Source organism: Pelophylax lessonae (assembly GCF_965119305.1).
Source record: "Pelophylax lessonae genome assembly, chromosome: 3".
In the NCBI taxonomy this organism is placed as follows: Eukaryota; Metazoa; Chordata; class Amphibia; order Anura; family Ranidae; genus Pelophylax; species Pelophylax lessonae.
The window spans coordinates 362,329,761-362,350,403 of NC_138770.1; the positions used below are offsets into that span (position 1 = coordinate 362,329,761).

At 41.9% G+C, this 20,643-nt stretch overlaps 1 protein-coding gene across 1 annotated transcript in view; it reads right to left on the reverse strand.

Moving 5' to 3' along the window:
- The window catches only part of CEP162 (centrosomal protein 162), a 332,984-nt gene that overhangs the window by 72,272 nt on the left and 240,069 nt on the right, over positions 1-20,643 (reverse strand). The window contains exons 17-20 of the mRNA XM_082249677.1: positions 19,384-19,489; positions 18,135-18,261; positions 7,472-7,635; positions 7,276-7,380 (exon numbers count right to left, since the gene is read on the reverse strand). Of these exons, the coding sequence (XP_082105803.1) occupies positions 7,276-7,380; positions 7,472-7,635; positions 18,135-18,261; positions 19,384-19,489 (502 nt within the window). The remainder of the gene's footprint in view (positions 1-7,275; positions 7,381-7,471; positions 7,636-18,134; positions 18,262-19,383; positions 19,490-20,643) is intronic.

Here is a 20,643-nt window from a genome sequence, read left to right on the forward strand (position 1 = left end):
ATGCTGAAACCTGACCCTTGATAACACTCAAGGCCAGCTTCTGCTCAACCCCCTGTTGCAGAAAGGCCAATCTTCGGGCCACCGAATAAGAACGTGGAGGGGAACCCAAGGGATTCACACCACGCAATATAAGACTTCCATGTGCGATGATAGCCCTTTCTGGAAGTCGCTTTCCTTGCTTTAACTAGAGTAGGAATGACTGAAGCTCACAATCCCTTGTCCTTCAGCACCTGGGTCTCAATAGCCAGGCCGTTAAAGCCAGCGATCGTAAAGCAGGATTGAAGTAAAGAAATTGGTGGAATACCTCTGGATGAAGAGACCATTCCCCTTGATCCAGAATCTGACGGCTGAGATAATCTGCCTGCCAATTCTCCACCCCCGGAATGAATACCGCGGAGAGAGCTGGAACAAATCGTTCCGCCCAACGAAAAATGCTGGCCACTACTATGGCCGCCAGGACACTCTTGGTGCCCCCTTGATGATTGACATAAGCCACAGCTGAGGCATTGTCCGACTGGATCCGAACCGGGCTGCCCTGGAGCTGCTCGGTCCAGTGAATCAAACAAAGTCTGATCGCTCTCAGTTCCAATACATTTATCGGTAACCTGGACTCTTCCAGGGACCAAAGCCCCTGAGCAGATAATCTGCCGAGAATTTCTCCCCACCCGGATAGACTGGCATCCGTGGTGACAATCGTCCAATATATTGGAAGAAATGACTTCCCCTGCTGAGCATTGGAGACCGAAGCCACCAGACGAGAAACTTCCTGATCCGCTCGCTTCAGTCAGGTCCGATTGTCCATGGAATCTGGATTCCGATTCTAATTGAGAAGAATCTCTTTTTGAAGGATTCGGGTATGGGACTGGGCAAATGGTACTGCCTCAAAGGAAGCCACCATCAACCCCAGGACCCTCATGCAAGTCCGAAGAGAAGGCCAGTTGTCGGATAGTAACAACTGAATTGTCGATTGAATCTTCCGGAGTTTCCCCGCCGAAAGAAATACCTTTGCCCTGGATGTGTCTAAAATTAGACCCAGATATTCCAGCCTCCTGGTGGGAACCAGAGAAGACTTCTACAGGTTCACCAGCCACCCGAACTCTTGCAAAGAGCTCATGGTGATCTCTAAGTTTAGTAACAGAGTCTGCGGAGACTCCGCACGGAGCAGAAGATCGTCTAGGTAACCTAGAATCGATATGCTTCGCTGTCGCAACAGCGCCAAAACTGGGACCAACACCTTTGTGAAGACCCGGGGAGCCGAGGCGAGACCAAAGGGTAACGCCACAAACTGATAATGGTTCTCCTTTACGGAAAAACGCAGGAAACGCTGATGTCCTGCGTAAATGGGAATGTGAAGATAGGCATCCTTGATGTCTATGGACGCTATAAAATCCCCCTGATGCAGGGAGGCCGCTACTGTGCGAATAGACTCCATCTTAAATTTTTGTATCTTGACAAAAAGATTGAGTGCTCTTAAGTCCAGAATTGGACGCACCTTGCCCTCTTTCCTGGGTATTGTGAAAAGGTTCAAATAAAACCCTTGAAAACGCTCTGTCCAAGGAACGTGGACCACCACTCCTTGTTGCATTAAATCCGTGACCGCCCCCCGCAAAGCCTCTAGGCGATCCGGGGATAGTCGGATATTGGAAGGGAAGAATCGCACCGGTGGGAGTGATTGAAACTCGATCTTGTAACCTGACCATATGACTTCGCGAACCCACTTGTCCGGGATTCTGGAAAGCCATGGATCCGGAAACCGGCGAAGACATCCCCCCACCCCAGCTATGGGTGGGGGCGCACCTTCAGGCTTTAGTAGTCTTATCTTCAGGTCTGGAAGAGCCGGACTTTTGTTTGCCCGACCAGCGCCCCTTGAAACCTCCTGAAGGAGTTTTGGAGGGTTTTGCTTTATCGCCCGCGGAGCGAAAAAATTTCTTATGAGCGGAAAAGGAAGGCCCCCGTCATTGACGAGGTCCTTTACCCTTAGTACTTTGTGGCAAAAAAGTGCTCTTGCCTCCAGTGAGATCCTTGATAATCTCATCTAAGTTGGCCCCAAATAGGCGTTCCCCTGAAAGGGGAGATTAGACAAAGCTTTTTTGGAACCTTGGTCCGCCGACCAACACTTTAGCCACAGTTTACGCCTGAGGACCACTGCTGAAATTGAAGCCCGCCCCAACAATGGAGTGGCGTCTAGAGCAGCGTCACAGACAAACTGTAGCCCATGTATCATCTGCTCCAGCAGATCTGATACCGCCGGGGGGATGCTTCTCCCCTCTAAGTCCCGGCGTAACAACTTGGTCCATTCTGTCAATGTTTGTGAAACCAAACCAATTGCAATCACTGGTCTAAAAAGCTGACCCAATCAGGGAAAAGATGGCGCGAGACACAGCTTCCACCTTATGATCCACTGGATCCTTAAAGGACGGAGCGTCCTCCAATGGGATAACCGTAGCTTTGTTCAATCTGGAAATTGGTGAATCCACCACCGGTGGTACTGTCCATTTCTTGAGGAGGGATTCCTCGAACGGATAACGCCTAATAATGCGTTTGGAAATAGCAGGGGTTCGTCTTGGATGACCCCATTCTTCCTTAATTACATTACCAAAACATTTGGGCAAGGGAAATACTTTCGCCATTTTGGTCCGTTTATTAGTACCAAAAGGAATCTCAGTCTCAGCTACTTCCGACAGTGTAACCTGCAGTCTTAAGGTTTCCCGGACAGATACAATTAGTGCGTTCACCAACGCTTCCTCTTGGGCTATGGTGGATGCCGAAACATTCTCCTCACTGTCTGAGGAGACAGTACCCGAGATACCAGCCCCAGATGAGGGACCTGCACCTGCAGTGACAGGCTCAGACTCTGAATCTGAAGTTTCAGATGAATACGGGGTAGGCGGGGTTCGCTTCCTTGCGCCCCGTCCCTGACAGGCCACTTCCACCCGGGATACAAAAGACTCCAAAACCGCTGATAATGCATCAATAGTAAGTGGGGAACTGGAGGGTCCTGCAGCCACCTCGAGGGGATCAGGTGAAGATATATGTGTGGCAGGGTCCATGCTAATCCCGGACACTTTGCCAGTAAAAAATTTGAAAAATAAAAAAAAAATATATATATATATATATATATATATATATATTTTTTTATATGTAATCCCCCCAGCGCAACAGCGCCCCTCAGCGTACCTGCTCTGGACCCCCACAGAGAGAGAGAGAGAGAGAGAGACCCCGAGGGCTCACCACCTGATGCAGAGAAGTTTTCAAACTGCTCCCAGCGTTGTCCTATTCAGACTAGGAAGTCCTGTGATAGCTTTCCCGGGTAAGGGAAGTAGCTCCGCCCCCTTTACACATCTTCCGGCGCTCTCAGCTACTCCTCGAGGTAGCTGGGTGCATCAAACATGGCCGCCCCCATGCAGGAGACACCAAGCTACGGCAAAATGGCGGCCTGCTTGCCTGCGGGCGGCCTGTGTAGACCATGCGTCTGTGGTCCTGTCGGGATCCCTGCGGTCTACAACAAGATGGCGGCGGGCTGCCGATCCTGTGTGGCTCCTACCGGAGGATTGGCGGCGCCTCATAGAAGGCTGGCGGCGGCCTGCAAGTGCGGCCTGCGGGAGGATGGAGGTAATCCCTGTATCACCTCTGCATAGGGTAGGTGCTTGCCTTTACCTACATGCCAGTATTTTCTAAATAGTCAGCTCCCAAACCAAGCCTCATGGAGCGTCAGCTCCCAAACCAAGCCTGCTTGAGTGTAACTCCTATACACCAACTCACACTCTCACAAGGAAGATCTGTGAACATGTCATAGGATAGAGGGGGAACTTTAGGAAAAAAAGGTCCGACCATCCACAGAGGGGCCCGTATCCATCCCAAAAACCAGACAGGGGGGAAGGGGGAACATCTTCTCACCATACCGGAACCGACAGGCACCCCCTCTTAACAGAACCCCTCTCCACCGAGGTGGGGGGGCTGTCAACCAATGCGGACGCCATAAATCAATTTCCGACTGTTCGTAGGCGTCCTGGCGAGATGTTTCACTCGCAGGGTCAGTCCCCGTCCAGTGGGACTATGTCGCGGCCGACCCAGCGCGGAGTTATGGCCTGCACGCGCTCGTGGGCTGAACTGGGGTGACCACTGGATCTCAACATCCAGCCCGTCGCCCAGTTCCAGCATACTTGCTTGAATGTGTCGCGGCCGACCCAGCGCGGAGCTATGGCCTGCACGCGCTCGTAGGCCGGCTGGGGTGACCACTGGATCTCAACATCCAGCCCGTCGCCCAGATCCGGCATAATTTGCTTGAAGATCTCAAAGGAAACTGGAGAAAAAAGCTAGCTAAAAAAATATTTATCTAAAAAAAAATCTTGCCAGGACCAAAGATCCCAGCAAGGAACTTAGGTCCTTACTCCTGACTAGACAGAAAAAAACTGATTTCCTGTAGCAGAGAGGAAGAGGATATACCCTCTGGGACTGCCCCTAAGGTGTGGCCAGAACGTTTTCTTCTGCCTAGTGTCCTACTCCTGTAGAGGGCAATATAACCCAATTTGATATTAATCAAAGAGGACTACATCTGTCAATGAGCGACAGAGAAATAAACATTTGTAAGCTTACCTGCTCTGTGCATTGGTATTGCACAGTGCAGCCCTGAACCTCCTCTTTTGGGGTTGCCTCATCGGTGCCTGTCTGCCTTTCCTTTTCTCCCAGTGCACCCATAGCAAGACGCTTGCTATGGTGGCACTTGTGAAAGTGCACACCTGTGCTGGGCTGTGTGCATAGACACACACACACAGTGAATGCAGGAAAAGAGGAGAGCGGGGATGCCGGTGGTGACAGCACTGGATCGAAAGTGGCGTCAGGTGTTTTTTTTACCTTAACGCAGAGAATGCATTAAGGAAAAACCCTTCTTAGAACCACTTTAAATTAGAAGAACGACTAGAAAAAAGTGTCCATACATACAGAATGAGAAAATAAAAACCAAGAGGTGAGCTTTTGAAAATAAACTCACTGGCCACTTTAGGCCGCATTAGGTACGCCTGTTCAACTGCTTGGTAACACAATATTCTAATCAGCCAATCACATGGCAGCAACTTAATGCATTTAGGCATCTAGACAGGGTGAAGATAACTTGCTGAAGTTCAAACCAATGGAATCAGAATGGGGAAGATAGGTAGGGGATTTAGGTGACCTTGAACGTGGCATGGTTTTTGGTGCCAGAGGGGCTGGTCTGAGTAATTAAAAAAACTGCTCACTAACTGGGATTTTCATGAATAACCATCTCTAGGGTTTACAGAGAATGGTCCGAAAGAGAAAATATCCAGTGAGTGGCAGTTTTGTGGACGAAAATGCCTTGCTGATGTCAGAGGAGAATGGGCAGCCGATTCAAGTCGGTTTGGGATGATAGAATGGCAACAGTAACTAAAAAAAAAAAAAAACACTCGTTACAACCAAGGTATACAGAATATCATCTCTGAATGCACAACATATCGAACCTTGAAGCATATGGGCTACAGCAGCAGAAGACAACACCAGGTGCCACTCCTGTCAGCTAACAGGAAACTGAGGCTACAATTTGAACAGGCTCACCAAAACTGGACAATAGAAGACTGGAAAAATGTTGTCTGGTTTGAGGAGTTTTGATTTCGAGTGCGACATTCAGATGGTAGAGTCAGAATTTAGTTTAAACATGAAAGCATGGTTCCATCCTGCCTTGTATCAACGACTCAGGCTGGTGGTGGTGTAATGGTGTGGGGGATATTTTCTTGGCACACTTTGGGCACCTTAGTACCATCTGAGCATCGTTTAAACACCACGCCCACCTGAGTAGTGTTGCAGAACATGTCCATCCCTTTATGACTACAGTGTACCCATCTTCTGATGACTATTTCCAGGAGGATAATGCACCATGTCACAAAGCTCAAATCGTCTCAAACTGGTTTCTTGAGCATGAAAATTAGTTCACTGTACTCCCATGGCCTCCACAGTCACCACATCTCAATCCAATAGAGCACCTTTGGGATGTGGTGAAATGGAAGATTTGTGTCATGGATGTGCAGCTGACAAATCTGCAGCAACTGTGTCATGCTATCATGTCAATATGGACCAAAATCTCTGAGGAATGTTTCCAACACCCTGTTGAATCTATACCACGAAGAATTAGGGCAGTTATGAAGGCAAAAGGGGGTCCAACCCGGTACAAGCAAGGTGTACCTAATAAAGTGGCCAGTGAGTATACACAGGGCACTATGGACAGAGTAGATCTAAAATATTCATCAAAATTTCACTGTGCATAGAGAGTTATACAAATCATAATTGTATTTTTTTTTTACTACAAGCTTTGAAAAGTCAAATTAAACCGAGTTTAAATGAGCCAAGTACGTTCCGTGTGTAGCAAAAAAAAAGTGTGCAAAGTGTCTTTTACAGTTTGTTTTCTTTGAAGCAGAACTCTAGACAAAAAAAAAAAAAAAACACAAGATAAAAACGAACAGCCCATTAAAAAGATGAAATTATGACAGTTCTATTTTTACTGCAAAGCTCACCTTCAATCCAGAGATCTGCTCCACAGTACTTTTTTTCCTGATGGCAATCATTATTTAACCCAATTTCTCTCCTCTCCAGGTCATCCTATAGATTTTGTCTTAAAGATAACATTTTGCCCCCTCTTTTTGTTGCATCACCACATGGTTTTGCGTTGCTCTTCCTGCTCCTTGCATCCCACAATGCCATTTTCAAAAGATGACTTCACAGCTATCTTCTTATTTGTGTCTGATCCCGTGCATGCGCTGTACCAGATCAGGGTGGCTGGTTACTGAACAACAAGACACGCCAGACCACATACAGCACATGATTTGTACCTGATCTGAGACGGCTTATTATTGAACAATTACAGGCCATTCCACATATTGTATGACATATGTATGAGACAAAGCGAGACATTCTTGGATAGAGTGGCTTAAGAAAACCCATAACAAGAAAATAAAAGCAAGTTCACCAAAAAGTATTGGATTTTATAAATGCCTTTTATAACATTTATGGATGGACAATACAGTGATGCATGCACCATCAATTTTTCTGTTTAGGGATAAAGGTGCCCTTTAAGAAGAATCAGTATACGCCTTTGCAGTCTTACAGTAAATCTCCAGCTCACTGGAATGAACAAGTGGCTGTATAGTGGGGAGAATAACATTTAAACCTTGCTGGGTAGATATGGAAGCAGAAAATCCAGAATTCCCATTAACTTTCATTAATGCAACAAAAATGAAACCCTTATACAAATCACTATTTAAATCTTACTTGGCGCTCAAGATCTTGAATCCGTTTTGCATCAGCCGATCTGTCCTTTAGTCGTTGCTGTTGCTGCACAGACTGATTTCCAGCAGTCTGTGTTAGCTTCTCAACCTTTAAAAGAGACGCACAAATATTTTAAGATGATTATTTTTTCACTTGTTATAACTTTTGCACATTACAGATTTGGAGTTGTATGACATACCTGAATCTTTAGCTTTTCAATTTGTTCATAAGCATCTCTAAGCCTTGCAGCATCTTTATCTAAAATCTCTTGGTTCTCTGCAAACCACTGGAGTCTTTTATTCAGTCGGCTTATTTCCTGCTTATAGCTCTCCTCCATAATCTTCATTTCATAAGATTTCTCATCTATAAATAGACAACATATTTTAAGTACTTGATACAAGTAAATCCTTAATGTAGGGTTATTCCACAAAGGTGTATACTATTGGTAAATGTGCAGCTGCAGATAGAAATACAAATGAAAGTATATGTAAACCCTAACAATTATTTTTTTTATCTGCTTAATTTTAGTATGTTACATATACAACTGTTTGATAAGGAAAAGAAAATGAATACAATTCTCTTACTGCCAGAAATGTGGTTAGCCGACAACTTCTTGTACTCTCTGCCTGTGCTGCACTCTAAAGATGGCCGTAGATGGATCAAAACTTAGCTGGTTCAGCGGGGACTGGCTGAATTTTGATCCAACTATGACCATTCCTGTTCCAGAGAAGTCGATCTTCTCTTGAACCGGCTTGTGGGAAAATGTTTATTCTTGGGCTTAGATATGCTTAACAGCACCCCAAGAGATTCATTTTTAGGCAATGGAATATAATGCAAACAGCTAAATCGGAGTGCACTCAAACGTAGCCAGAAAATGTAGTAAGCCCTTATATATGTAGGAAAAGACCATCCAGATTTAATAAAACCCTATAGCAGATCTTGGCTCTTGGACAACTCTTTGGCTTCCTATACCTCTGTGCACCTCCCTTTCTTTATGTGTTCAATACTACAAGCTGGAGTGTGCAAAATCTGGTGTAGCTCTGCATAGAAACCAATGCGCTTTTAACTTCAGCTTGTTCAATTAAGCTTTGACAAAAAATAAAAAGGAAGCTGTCTGTTTACTATGCAGATCAGGATTTTGCACTCATCAGCTTGAGTAAAACAACCCCATTGTGTTTATAGTTTAGTTTGCTGCTATTTTTCAAAGGAGGGACGTTAGATCTGCTATAGTGTGTTCTAAAATCCGGATGGTCTTTTGCTACATACAGTGGGTAAAATAAGTGTTGAGCACGTCACCATTTTTCTAGGTAAATATACTCCTAAAGGAAATTTTCACTTAATGTCGGTAACAACCCACACAATCCATACATACAAAGAAACCAAAACAAATAGGTTCAGAAATTAAATGTGTAAAAAAATGGAATGACATGGGAAAAGGTATTAAACACATACAGAAAGCGAGGTGCAAAAAGGCATGGAAAGTCAAAGAGTTGTCCAAGAGCCAATGGATCACTTGTGGAGAGCTTCAGAAAGACCTGGAGTTAGTAGGTACAATTCTTTCAAAGAAAACAATAAGTAATGCACTCAACCGCCATGGCCTGCATGCACGCTCACCATCCAAAACTCTTTTGCTAAAGAAAAAACATGTTGAAGTTAATTTAAAGTTTGCTTCACAACATTTAGACACGCCTGTGAAATACTGGGAGAATATAGTCTGGTCAGATGAGACCAAAATTGAACTCTTTGGATGCCATTAAACACATCATGTTTGGAGGTCATCTGGCACGGCACATCACCCCAAAAAAACACCATACCAAAAATGAAGCTTGGAGGTGGGAACATCATGGCGTGGGGCTGTTTTTAAGCATATGGTACTGGCAAACTTTATATCATTGAAGGAAGGATGAATGGAAAAATATACCAAGACATTCTTGATAAAAATCTGCTGCCATCTACCAGAATGATGAAGATGAAACAAGGGTGGACATTTCATCAGGACAATGATCCCAAACACAAAGCCAAACTCTCAATTGGTTTCAAAGAAAGAAAACAAAGCTGCTAGAATGGCCCAGCCAATCACCGGACTTAAATCCAATAGAATCTCCAAGATTTGGAGACTGTTTATGTGGAAGAATGGGCAAAGAATGACACCTGATGCATGTGACTAGTTTCTCCATACAGGAGGCGTCTTGGAGCGGTCATTACCAACAAAGGATTTTATACAAAGTATTAAATACATTTCAGTTAGTGTGTTTAATCCCTTTTAATTGTGTCATTCCATTTTATTTCACACAACTCAATTTCTGAACTTTTTTGTTTTTGTTTCTTTGTATGTATGGATTGCGTGGGTTGTTACCGAGATGTGGTGACAATTTCATGTCAATATCACCTTTAGAAAAATATTTATCTAGAAAAATGGTGACGTGTTCAATACTTTTTTTTTTTACTTGCTGTATATGAGATCTTACTACATTTTCAGGCTGCGTTTGAGTGCACTCTGATTTAGCAGTTTGTGTTACATTCATCAGTTCCATGTTTTAGTAAATCCACCCCCAATGCATCTTGCAATTATTTTATGTGTAAGTACACTGCATGCCAAAAATAGAGTCAGGTGCCAGAAGCAATTTAACTTCTGTGCACAATAAATCAGACACGGGTGTTTTTAAGGTTTGAAGAGAGGTTACATTTACTTCTAATATCAGTATAAAATACCATATTCATTACTCACTCTACATTATATGTTAATACAGTAATTCCAAAGATTCAAGATATTACAAAAAATAAAAAGCCAAAATAGAGCAATAAAACTGGAGCCCAAAATGACTATAATCTACAATAAGAATTTATTAGTCACTAATAAAAGTTAACATTCGTTCGAAATGTAACCCCTCTGGCGCCAAAGTACATAAACAATAAATCTATTTGGTCTCGCACCTGGAGAGGTGCCTAATCCAATTGGAACCCCTTCAGGTGGGAGACACCCTCTCCACACCCCAAAATTGGAGAGTGGTTGGGTCTTTAGCATATCAGTCCAATATACAGTGGGTACGGAAAGTATTCAGACCCCCTTAAATTTTTCACTCTTTGTTATATTGCAGCCATTTGCTAAAATCATTTAAGTTCATTCTTCTTCCTCATGAATGTACACATAGCACCCCATACTGACAGAAAAACACAGAATTGTTGACATTGTTGCAGATTTATTAAAAAAGAAAAAGTGAAATATCACATGGTCCTAAGTATTCAGACCCTTTGCTGTGACACTCATATTTAACTCAGGTGCTTTCCATTTCTTCTGATCATCCTTGAGATGGTTCTACACCTTCATTTGAGTCCAGCTGTGTTTGATTATACTGATTGGACTTGATTAGGAAAGCCATACACCTGTCTATATAAGACCTTCCAGATCACAATGCATGTCAGAGCAAATGAGAATCATGAGGTCAAAAGGAACTGCCTGAAGAGCTCAGAGACAGAATTGTGGCAAGGCACAGATCTGGCCAAGGTTACAAAAAGATTTCTGCTGCACTTAAGGTTCCTAAGAGCACAGTGGCCTCCATAATCCTCAAATGGAAGACGTTTGGGACAACCAGAACCCTTCCTAGAGCTGGCCGTCCGGCCAAACTGAGCTATCGGGGGAGAAGAGCCTTGGTGAGAGAGGTAAAGAAGAACCCAAAGATCACTGTGGCTGAGCTCCAAAGATGCAGTCAGGAGATGGGAGAAAGTTGCAGAAAGTCAACCATCACTGCAGCCCTCCACCAGTCGGGGCTTTATGGCAGAGTGGCCCGACGGAAGCCTCTCCTCAGTGTAAGACACATGAAAGCCCGCATGGAGTTTGCTAAAAAACACCTGAAGGACTCCAAGATGGTGAGAAATAAGATTCTCTGGTCTGATGAGACCAAAATAGAACTTTTTGGCCTTAATTCTAAGCAGTATGTGTGGAGAAAACCAGGCACTGCTCATCCCCTGTCCAATACAGTCCCAACAGTGAAGCATGGTGGTGGCAGCATCATGCTGTGGGGGTGTTTTTCAGCTGCAGGGACAGGACGACTGGTTGCAATCGAGGGAAAGATGAATGCGGCCAAGTACAGGGATATCCTGGACAAAAACCTTCTCCAGAGTGCTCTGGACCTCAGACTGGGCCGAAGGTTTACCTTCCAACGAGACAATGACCCTAAGCATACAGCTAAAATAATGAAGGAGTGGCTTCACAACTCCGTGACTGTTCTTGAATGGCCCAGCCAGAGCCCTGACTTAAACCCAATTGAGCATCTCTGGAGAGACCTAAAAATGGCTGTCCACCAACGTTTACCATCCAACCTGACAGAACTGGAGAGGATCTGCAAGGAGGAATGGCAGAGGATCCCCTAATCCAGGTGTGAAAGACTTGTTGCATCTTTCCCAAAAAGACTCCTGGCTGTATTAGATCAAAAGGGGGCTTCTACTAAATACTGAGCAAAGGGTCTGAATACTTAGGACCATGTGATATTTCAGTTTTTCTTTTTTAATAAATCTGCAACAATGTCAACAATTCTGTGTTTTTCGGTCAGTATGGGGTGCTATGTGTACATTCATGAGGAAGAAGAATGAACCTAAATGATTTTAGCAAATGGCTGCAATATAACAAAGAGTGAAAATTTTAAGGGGGTCTGAATACTTTCCGTACCCACTGTAGACATTGAGAAATAATATAGTGCGCTCAACAAGATAATAAATTCAATGCAAACAAAATTTATATATGAAATATTAATTATCAAAAAAAAACAAATAATTTGTGATGTACCACACAAAGAGAAGATCTTCAAATTATTGTGCAAACAAAAATATATGCAAATAAGCACTTTACAAAGGGATGCATAAATGTGACAAATGCACAGTGATGTAAAGTCCTTGAGTAAATTATTATTATACAGGATTTATATAGCGCCGACAGTTTGCGCAGAGCTTTACAATATGAGGGAAGACAATACAGTTACAATACAATTCAATACAGGAGGATTTAGAGGGCCCTGCTCTTTAGAGATTACAATCTAGAAGGGGGGAGTAAATCAAGATAATCCCAAAAATAAATAAATAAATTTGACAAGGTGTCTTCAATCTTGCCACTATTGAACCAGCAAATCCATGACACTGAAAGAGGAGGAATGGCTCTGAAGAGTCATCCTAAATAGTGAACAGGCACTTTCCACTTGTGATGAAAGAAAAAACAAAGTGAAGTATCACCCAGGTGATGGTGCAAACTTCTTACCAGAAATATAAAGAGGGTAGACTTGAACCACTGTTGGTGTATGGATTCAATAGGTAGACCGTATCTAAAAACGGCTTCTATGCGTGGACAGAGTTAAGATTAAATCTAACATGTGCATCAATAATTTCACAGGGGAATGTTTCCAACCATCAAGATGGCCGACCTCCGTGCTTGAGCAATAGTGGTTCAATATTTCCAGTAAAAAGGCAATGAAAATACAGAAATAAACCTCCACTGTTTAGTGTCCATATAATTTAGTGTATTAAGAGTATTAATTGCACATTGGATTATGATGTTATGGAACAATCTGAGATGATCAAACACAAATTCATCCAAAAGGGTTATGGGGAAGAGGAAATTGATCAGGAAATTCAGGAGATATTAGCTATCCCACTGGAGCACTGTCTGTTAAAGAAAGGAGGGACGATATGGACACTAAACAGTGAAGATTTATTTCTGATTTTTATTGCCAGTATAGGGAAGTGGAAATTATATTTTGCAAGAACTGGTATGTGCTACTTGGTGAACAAGTAGAAAAAAAAAGGTTCTTGCCCCCCCCCCCCCCCTACTAGAACCTTTTTTCTGTGAAGAAAAGGGCTTTGTAGCATGTGGCAGATGTAAAGCATGGAGGTATGCTAGAAATAATGTAAGGAAACATCTGCAATTTACCTTTGTAAACACCAACCGGGAATATAAGAGCAAAGATCTCAATCTGTGACACCACAAATGTGGTATACGCCCTAACTTGTTCCTGTGGGTTAATTTATATAGCTAAAGAAAAGAATAGAACATCTTTCCAATATTTTGATGGGATATAAATATCATAGTGTATCAGAATATTATAGGCATTATCATTGTAAAGACCCAATCACCCTCCAATTTTGGGGTGTGGAGAGGGTGTCTCCCACCTGGAAGGGTTCCAATCCGATTTGGGACCTTTCCAGGTGTGAGATAAAAAGGATTTATTCTTTACGTACTTTGGTGCCGGAGGGGGTTATATATTGAACTAGATATTAATCGTTTCATTAGAGACTACAAAATTCGAATTCTAGATTATATTATTTTGAGCTCCAATTTTAGTGATCTAAAAAATTCCAAAAGCCAAACTAGGTCTCGAAATTTTGGAATTACTGTATTAACCACTTTACCACCGGAGGATTTTCCTGCTAAAAGACCACGGGGTTTTTTGCGATTTTTTACTGCGTGACTTTAACGGACAATTGCGCGGGCGTGCGACGCTGTACCTAAACGAATTTCACGTCCTTTTTTTCCCACAAACAGAGCTTTCTTTTGGTGGTATTTGATCACCTGTGCGATTTTTTGATCACGCGCTATAAACAAAAAAAGAGCGTAATTTTTGCAAAAACAACAATATTTTTCACTTTTTTTTATATGAAATTCCCCCCCAAAAAAATGTAAAAATCAACATTTTTTAACATTTTCGGCCAATTTGTTTTACGCTACCTATGTTTGGTAAAAAAAATCGCAAAAAGCGTATTTTGATTGGTTTGCGCAAAAGTTATCGCGTTTACTAACAAAGGGAAAGATTTTTGTCATTTTTGGTGTTTTTTTTTTTTAACGAGTAATGGCGGCGATCTGCGATTTTTTTGCGGTACTGCGACATTGCGGCGGACAGATCGGACCCTTGACTGACATTTTTGACACTTTTGGGGGTACCAGTGACATTACTGCAGTAATCAGTGCTATATATATGCACTGTTACTGCAAAAATGACACTGGCAGGGAAGGGGTTAACAGTATTGGACAGGGAGGGGTTAAGTGTGTCCTAGGGGCGTGATTCTAACTGTGCAGGGACAGGTCTACTAGTGTAAAAACAAAGATCAACAGTTCTACATAGTAGAACTGTCTGATCTTCACTTTTACACAGGGAGAACTGACAGGCGGCTTGTTTACATAAGCCGCTCTGTCTTTCTCCCGCTGTACCGGCGATCGTAGTGTGACCGGCGGACATCGGGTCCGCTAGTCACACTCCCGCACTCCTCCGTGAACGAGCCGAGGTGGGCGCGTGCCTCAGCGGGCGCGCGCCCGCCCGCTATTGGCTCTAGAAGGAGTGACAGGCGAGCGACGTAGACCTACGTCACTCTGCCTGGCCGGGGCCGACTGCCGCAGTAAATATACTGTACGTAGTCGGCAACTGGTTAACATATAATGAAGATTGAGTAATACATCTGGTAGATTTTATACTGATATTAGAAGTTATGTAACATCCCTCCAAGCCTTAAAAACACCAGTGTCCAATTTACGAAATGTCCAGTTCTTGTTTTAAGGCAAACTAATTAGCACAAAATTAGTACCATTAAATAATAGGATTAAGGTATAAGGAACTTATGTAGCCAGTATATGCCTATTTAAAGCGGAGTTCCACTTAAAAGTGGAACTCCGCTGATCTGCTTCCTCCCCTATCCGGTGCCCCATTTGGCACCTTTCAGGGGGGAGGGGGGAACGGGTACCTGTTTTTGACAGGTACCCCTTCCCCACTTCCTGGGAGACAGGGCCGCGTCACTGTCCCTCGGACGTTCGGCCCGCTCTTTTTTCCTCCCCCGCTGGGCCAATTACAAAGCGCAGCAGGGAACCCTTACTCAGGATGGCGGCAGTGGCACTCGAGAGCCGATACGTAAATCGGCTTCAGGTGCTGACATCGCGGGCTCCCTGGACAGGTAAATTCTACTATTTAAAAGTCAACAGCTACAGTAGCTGCTGACTTTTAATTTTTTTTTTAAGGGGGCTGAACTCCGCTTTAAGTACTACCTGACTATTGAAAGAATGAGACAGATAAGTCTTTTCACACTTTGGCATACAAAATGTTATGTGGTGTTTTGCACTACTGTGAAATTAATTATTGGTTTGTACACAAATGTTAATGGCAAGATACAAAAGTAGTCATCCTGCATCAGGAGAACTCTTTCCAGCAGAAATTCTGTCATGCCAAATATTATTATTTTTTTTTCTTTTTACTGCACATTCTTTGATGTTTTTTTTATTCCTAAAAGCTATTAATGACATACGTGTTTAAGACATTCCTGATTTATAGTTTTGTTTTTTTCATTTTTTTTTTGCTTAAAACATTTTTACAGTAGAGCTATTGAATAGAGCCAATTGTTTCAGCTTCAATTTGACCTGTATTCACCCATATGTTTACAGTAGGATGACATTTAGGGCATGTACTACAAGTAAGGTCCCTGTGATGTGCATAGTTTAAAGGATGAGTTCACTTTTGGGAACATGTTGCATGTTCCACCTGCAGCAGTACCCCCACCCTGTCACAGCGGGTCAGGGATCTTCTCTCCAACCTGCAGTCACTATTTGAAAAAAGAGTGTGGCCCTGCAGGGCTTGACCCACACGGCCGCGTCATTCATTCAAAGAGATCAGTGAATGAATGAACTACAATGAATGAAAATAATGACAGCCTTTGCGGCTGATGGCGTGTAGTTCCCAATGAGCTACAAGGGTGCTGTTAAGAGCTCTTGGTAGTTCATTGATTCTTCCTGTCATTGTGTAACTGTCTATTTGTATGAGCAGACAGCTTACACTGGCAGTCTGCAGAAGCCCTGCATTGGACCCGTGAACTGCTGATCCTGGGTGCAATACTTTCCATGCTCCTACAAAACAAACCAAAAATAGTAAATGCACATTTTTTTTACTTGCACTTTTTTTTTTTTTTGAAAGGTGAACATATCCTTGAAAAGGGTTGCAGGATACCTAGTTTTAGTTTGTAGGAAAAACACTAAGGTATTTTTTTTTTTTTTTTTAGCTAAACTCCAGTAATCTATAAAAAGGCACAAATTATTCTGCGTAATGAATAATGCATCTTTTTTTTTTATACATGGAGTGTAGGTACCTCAGTTTGATTTTGTATCAGCTGTGCAGTTCCTGTATTGCATAGTTCAGAGAAAGACAAGTAGCAGTGCAAAGAGCATACTGATAGGAGAATAAGGCAGAATGACAAAAATAAACCAATCATACTGTTTCTGCCCCCCAACCCCCCAAAGTTCTGATGCACAGGGATTGCAAGAGGTGGATACCAAATCAAGCTCTAATATCTGTATTTTTTATTTAGGGTCAAGTTTTAAGGCTAGAGGTTGTTAAACTTAATAGAATATATACTGTATCTAACGTCTACCTTATCACCTTGCAGTGAAACACTTACCCAACACTACCAACAATGAAAATATCCATGTCTATTTACTAACCTCTCACATTATCACGGTGACAAGCAGCACAACTTAACCAAGGTATATATTAGGCAGGGATCCAGTCTTATCATGGAAGAGTTATATTTTTTTATTATGAGAAAGAGGCAAAGTCAAACACATGACCCACTGTAATTCACATTTTTCTTTTAGGGTCATGGAAACCTCATAAGTAGTGTTATTTTCTAGCAGAATAAGTAAGGTTTCAAAAATTGCACTGCGATTACATTATAGAGTCAGTTTAGATACAAATATTGTGTGGGGTGGGTTTATCTTTATGAATTCCTTCAAGAAGTCATTTTATATAGTCTGGAAACACATGCATAGCACTATAGCATGTCCTTTTTAACAGAACCATGACGAATTATGTAGCTCCTTCATTTCCAATTACTTTTTTCTTTGTAGATATCTTGGACACTTAATAATGGCTTGCTGGCCACTTTACCAATCATTTTAATTACTGTATTCTTTCCTGCTGGTGTATTATAGTATCAATAATTTTCTTTTGCGTTTACAGATCGGTTATCAGCAAACCAATCTATAAAACTATATTGTTATTGCAAGTGACAATTTTTAAGTATAACTGCAATCAAAACTTTTCATATTGAGAAATTAGTAAAAGCCTTTTTAGGGTTTTTATTGTTGTCTGATGACTCATTTTATAAGATTTTCTATTGCTGTCTCTGACATAGAGCTGACATTCACACAGGAAATAAGGAAAACTCTTCAAAGCGGACATGGTAAGTTTTCACCTTTCTTATTCCGATCTTTAAAAAAAAAAAAAAAAAGGTTTGTATTTCTTTTTGAAGATTCGTCATTTTTTTCTCATCTTGGTGACATGTAACCAGGACAGGTTGTAAGGGTATGGTTCCATACATACTAGTAAAAGCATACAGGGTCTTTAACACTTTCCCAATATATCAAAAGTAAGAAAAAAACATTTGCCTGAGATATACCTTAAGTAATACAATTCCAACACATTTCTAGCCCACCAATGTCCTTTTATGTCAGTGCACACTTTAAAATCAACAAACACACTAATGTTGGGAATTTTGCATAGACATGATCCAATTTTCTTGACATTTACCTTCAAGTATGTAGTACAAATGCCTGCCTAATTAGATACAAGTGAATGTGTTGTTTAGCTTTGATCTCACATTATGTGGTTTGTGGTAGATCTGACAGAAAATTGTACAACAAAAGTTGAACATGTATGGCCAGCCTTATTTTTATTCATCTACATACACATTCAACTTGGTGATCATATTTTTAAAGTATTGAAAAAGAAGTGTGTTATTCATGCTGCAGATTCAAACTACAACTAGAAAAAGACAGCCAGTGGAATGAAATGGACCAATGTCAGAAAAAATGTATAGTATATCACAATAATCCATTGCTGTACCTGAGGTGCTGGAGACCTGGGTTTTAAGAAGATCACGTTCTTTCTTCAACTGCACAAAATCTACTTCCAAAGCCTGCTTCTCCTGTTTGCACCTGGTTATATCATCAAGCAAGCTGGCCTCCTTTTTCTATGTATGAGCACAAAAAGCCAAAAACAAAAATAACTATAAGCACTTTCAGAAAAATGAACTTATAATGGTTTGATACCTAAACCCCAACCTCCAGACATAAAGTTTTATTTTGCTTTGGACAGATCAGGTAAAGACAGTGAAGTGGATGGAGGAATCCTGTCCGCCTGGAACAGTGTATTCCTGTTGCTGTCAGAAAATACTTATCAATGACTGCAGCCACTGCTTGACAAAAGGTATTCAGTGTGTCTTACAGAAGATGATCTTATAAATAATTTCTGTTAAACAGGGTGGACCACACACAGACTGAAATTTGGCTGGTCCCTGCTGAATCTGCCTACTGATTCATTGGGCCTATTAAAATAGCTTTGTCATTACTAAAGGTAGCAAAGTAGGACATATAGCCTTTTTGTTAGAACAAACAAGGCTTTTGGTAATGGTGTCTGAGAAAAATGATTTTGTGCACTATCCACTATTAACTCTTTTCTGTGAACTGCCCCATGTCCTAGAAATCCATCACCTTGTTAATTTGAAAAGTTGGATAAGCTTCCATCCTCAGTGCAGATCTGCCTTGTTCCCCGCCCTATGGCCTGCTGTGAGTTTAACAGCAGCAGTGGTGGCGGCAGGCAGACAAATACACAGAAGAGGAATCCACCCAGCAATGCCTCTTGCCCTCTGCCTTATTGTGTTAGGGTAGGACTGTGAATTGGGGAGAGCTGTAACTGCAATGAGGACTGTGGTTTAATGGGGTGTTGTGATTGCAAGGAGGGCTATAATGCAATGGAGGGAATGGTGGTGTGTGTGTGTGTGTGTGTGTGTGTGTGTGTGGGGGGGGGGCTGTCTGTGATTGCAAGGTGGGCTGTGTTGTGGTAAGAAGGTAAAAAGGGGGGGGGACTGTGATTTGAGGGTTGGCTGTGATGTAAAAGCGGGGGGGGGGGGGAGCGGTGATGTAGGAGAGCTGTGATATGGGATTCCGACCTCTGCAGGGAGAAAATGTCACGGATTGAACCTTTGCCTTATATCATGGTCTCTATTGCATTTATTACCATTATTGGTTAGATTAGAATTTCATGGTATCACCGAAAAACAAAATTGAGTAAAAATTGCTTTAATTCTATTTACCTGAAGGCTGCGCAACTCAGCAATCAGCTCTGTAAAGCTCTGGTTACTGGATTCATTCCCAGGTGATGCATACTGATTACTTCTTGTGGTGCTATTTATCATTTCTCTAGAATAAAAGGACATTGATTTAATGAATTCAACTATAGTCAGTGCTTTAAGAACAAATGATCAACATGGCTATGATATAAATGTAGTTGTGTTAGATTCTTTAAAGTCTATTGCAAAATTACCAAAGTACAAAAAATTTGTAAAAAAAAAGTATAAAATCACTTTTTTTTTTTTTTTTAAACAAGAGATGAACAGCATCAATACACGAAAACATGGTTTAAGATATGTTAACATCAGTATTTTCTCTGCATCATTTTTTTGTTTGTTTTAAATTCTGTTCACTGTAATATGTGGAATGCAGATGTAGAAACCCCCATGCAGAATGTAGGGGATAAAGTATAGGTAATCATTATAAGGGCTACATTGAATTAAATCTGACACCGAACATCCTTCCATATTGTCCTTTGCATTTATGTCAGTGTTCCTCTGAATGTATTGGAAATGTATGGTCTGAACGACACCAATATCTTCACAGGATCTTGCTTACAGCAAGATCCTGTTTAAAAAAAACATAATAGTCCGCAAGTGCTTCAGTTTAAGACGTGTTTAGATGCTTAAGCATATAGATCCGCAACATTTTTACATTCACTAGCTCAAATTTACACACACGACCACAAATGCACATTTTTTCATTTTGATTTCATGAAACCTTACATAGCACAACTGTGCATAGGCCCATACAATGCAGCTGTGTTCTGACCTGTGAAAAATTATATAATGTATGGGTCTGAATGCAGTATTTTTAAAGTTTGTGTGCATAAGCTATAAAATATTTTTTTGAGAAGCAGAAAACAGTTCTATTTAACAAAATAAAAACAGTCAGTTCTGTGTCCTTGCAGAACAGCAGAAAGGGCGCCAGCTAGGTAGGAGTTCATAGCAGAAACTTTTTTATTCCAAATTCACTTACATTAAAAACGTATGTGTACTGTTTAGGGCTGATAAGGTATGCAGATGGCAAGCAGCAGTCTCAATGGACTAGAAAGCAGCAGGGCCTCAGAAACGTGTTGCAGCTCTACCTGCTTGTCTTGGTCTCCTGTTAGCGGCCTGTATCAGAACCTGCGACACTGCCGGTGGTTTCCTTCATTGTGGGGGGTCTGTGCTTGTGCCCTGCGGCTACTCTCCAGTCCTTTGAGACCAATGCTTGCCATCTGC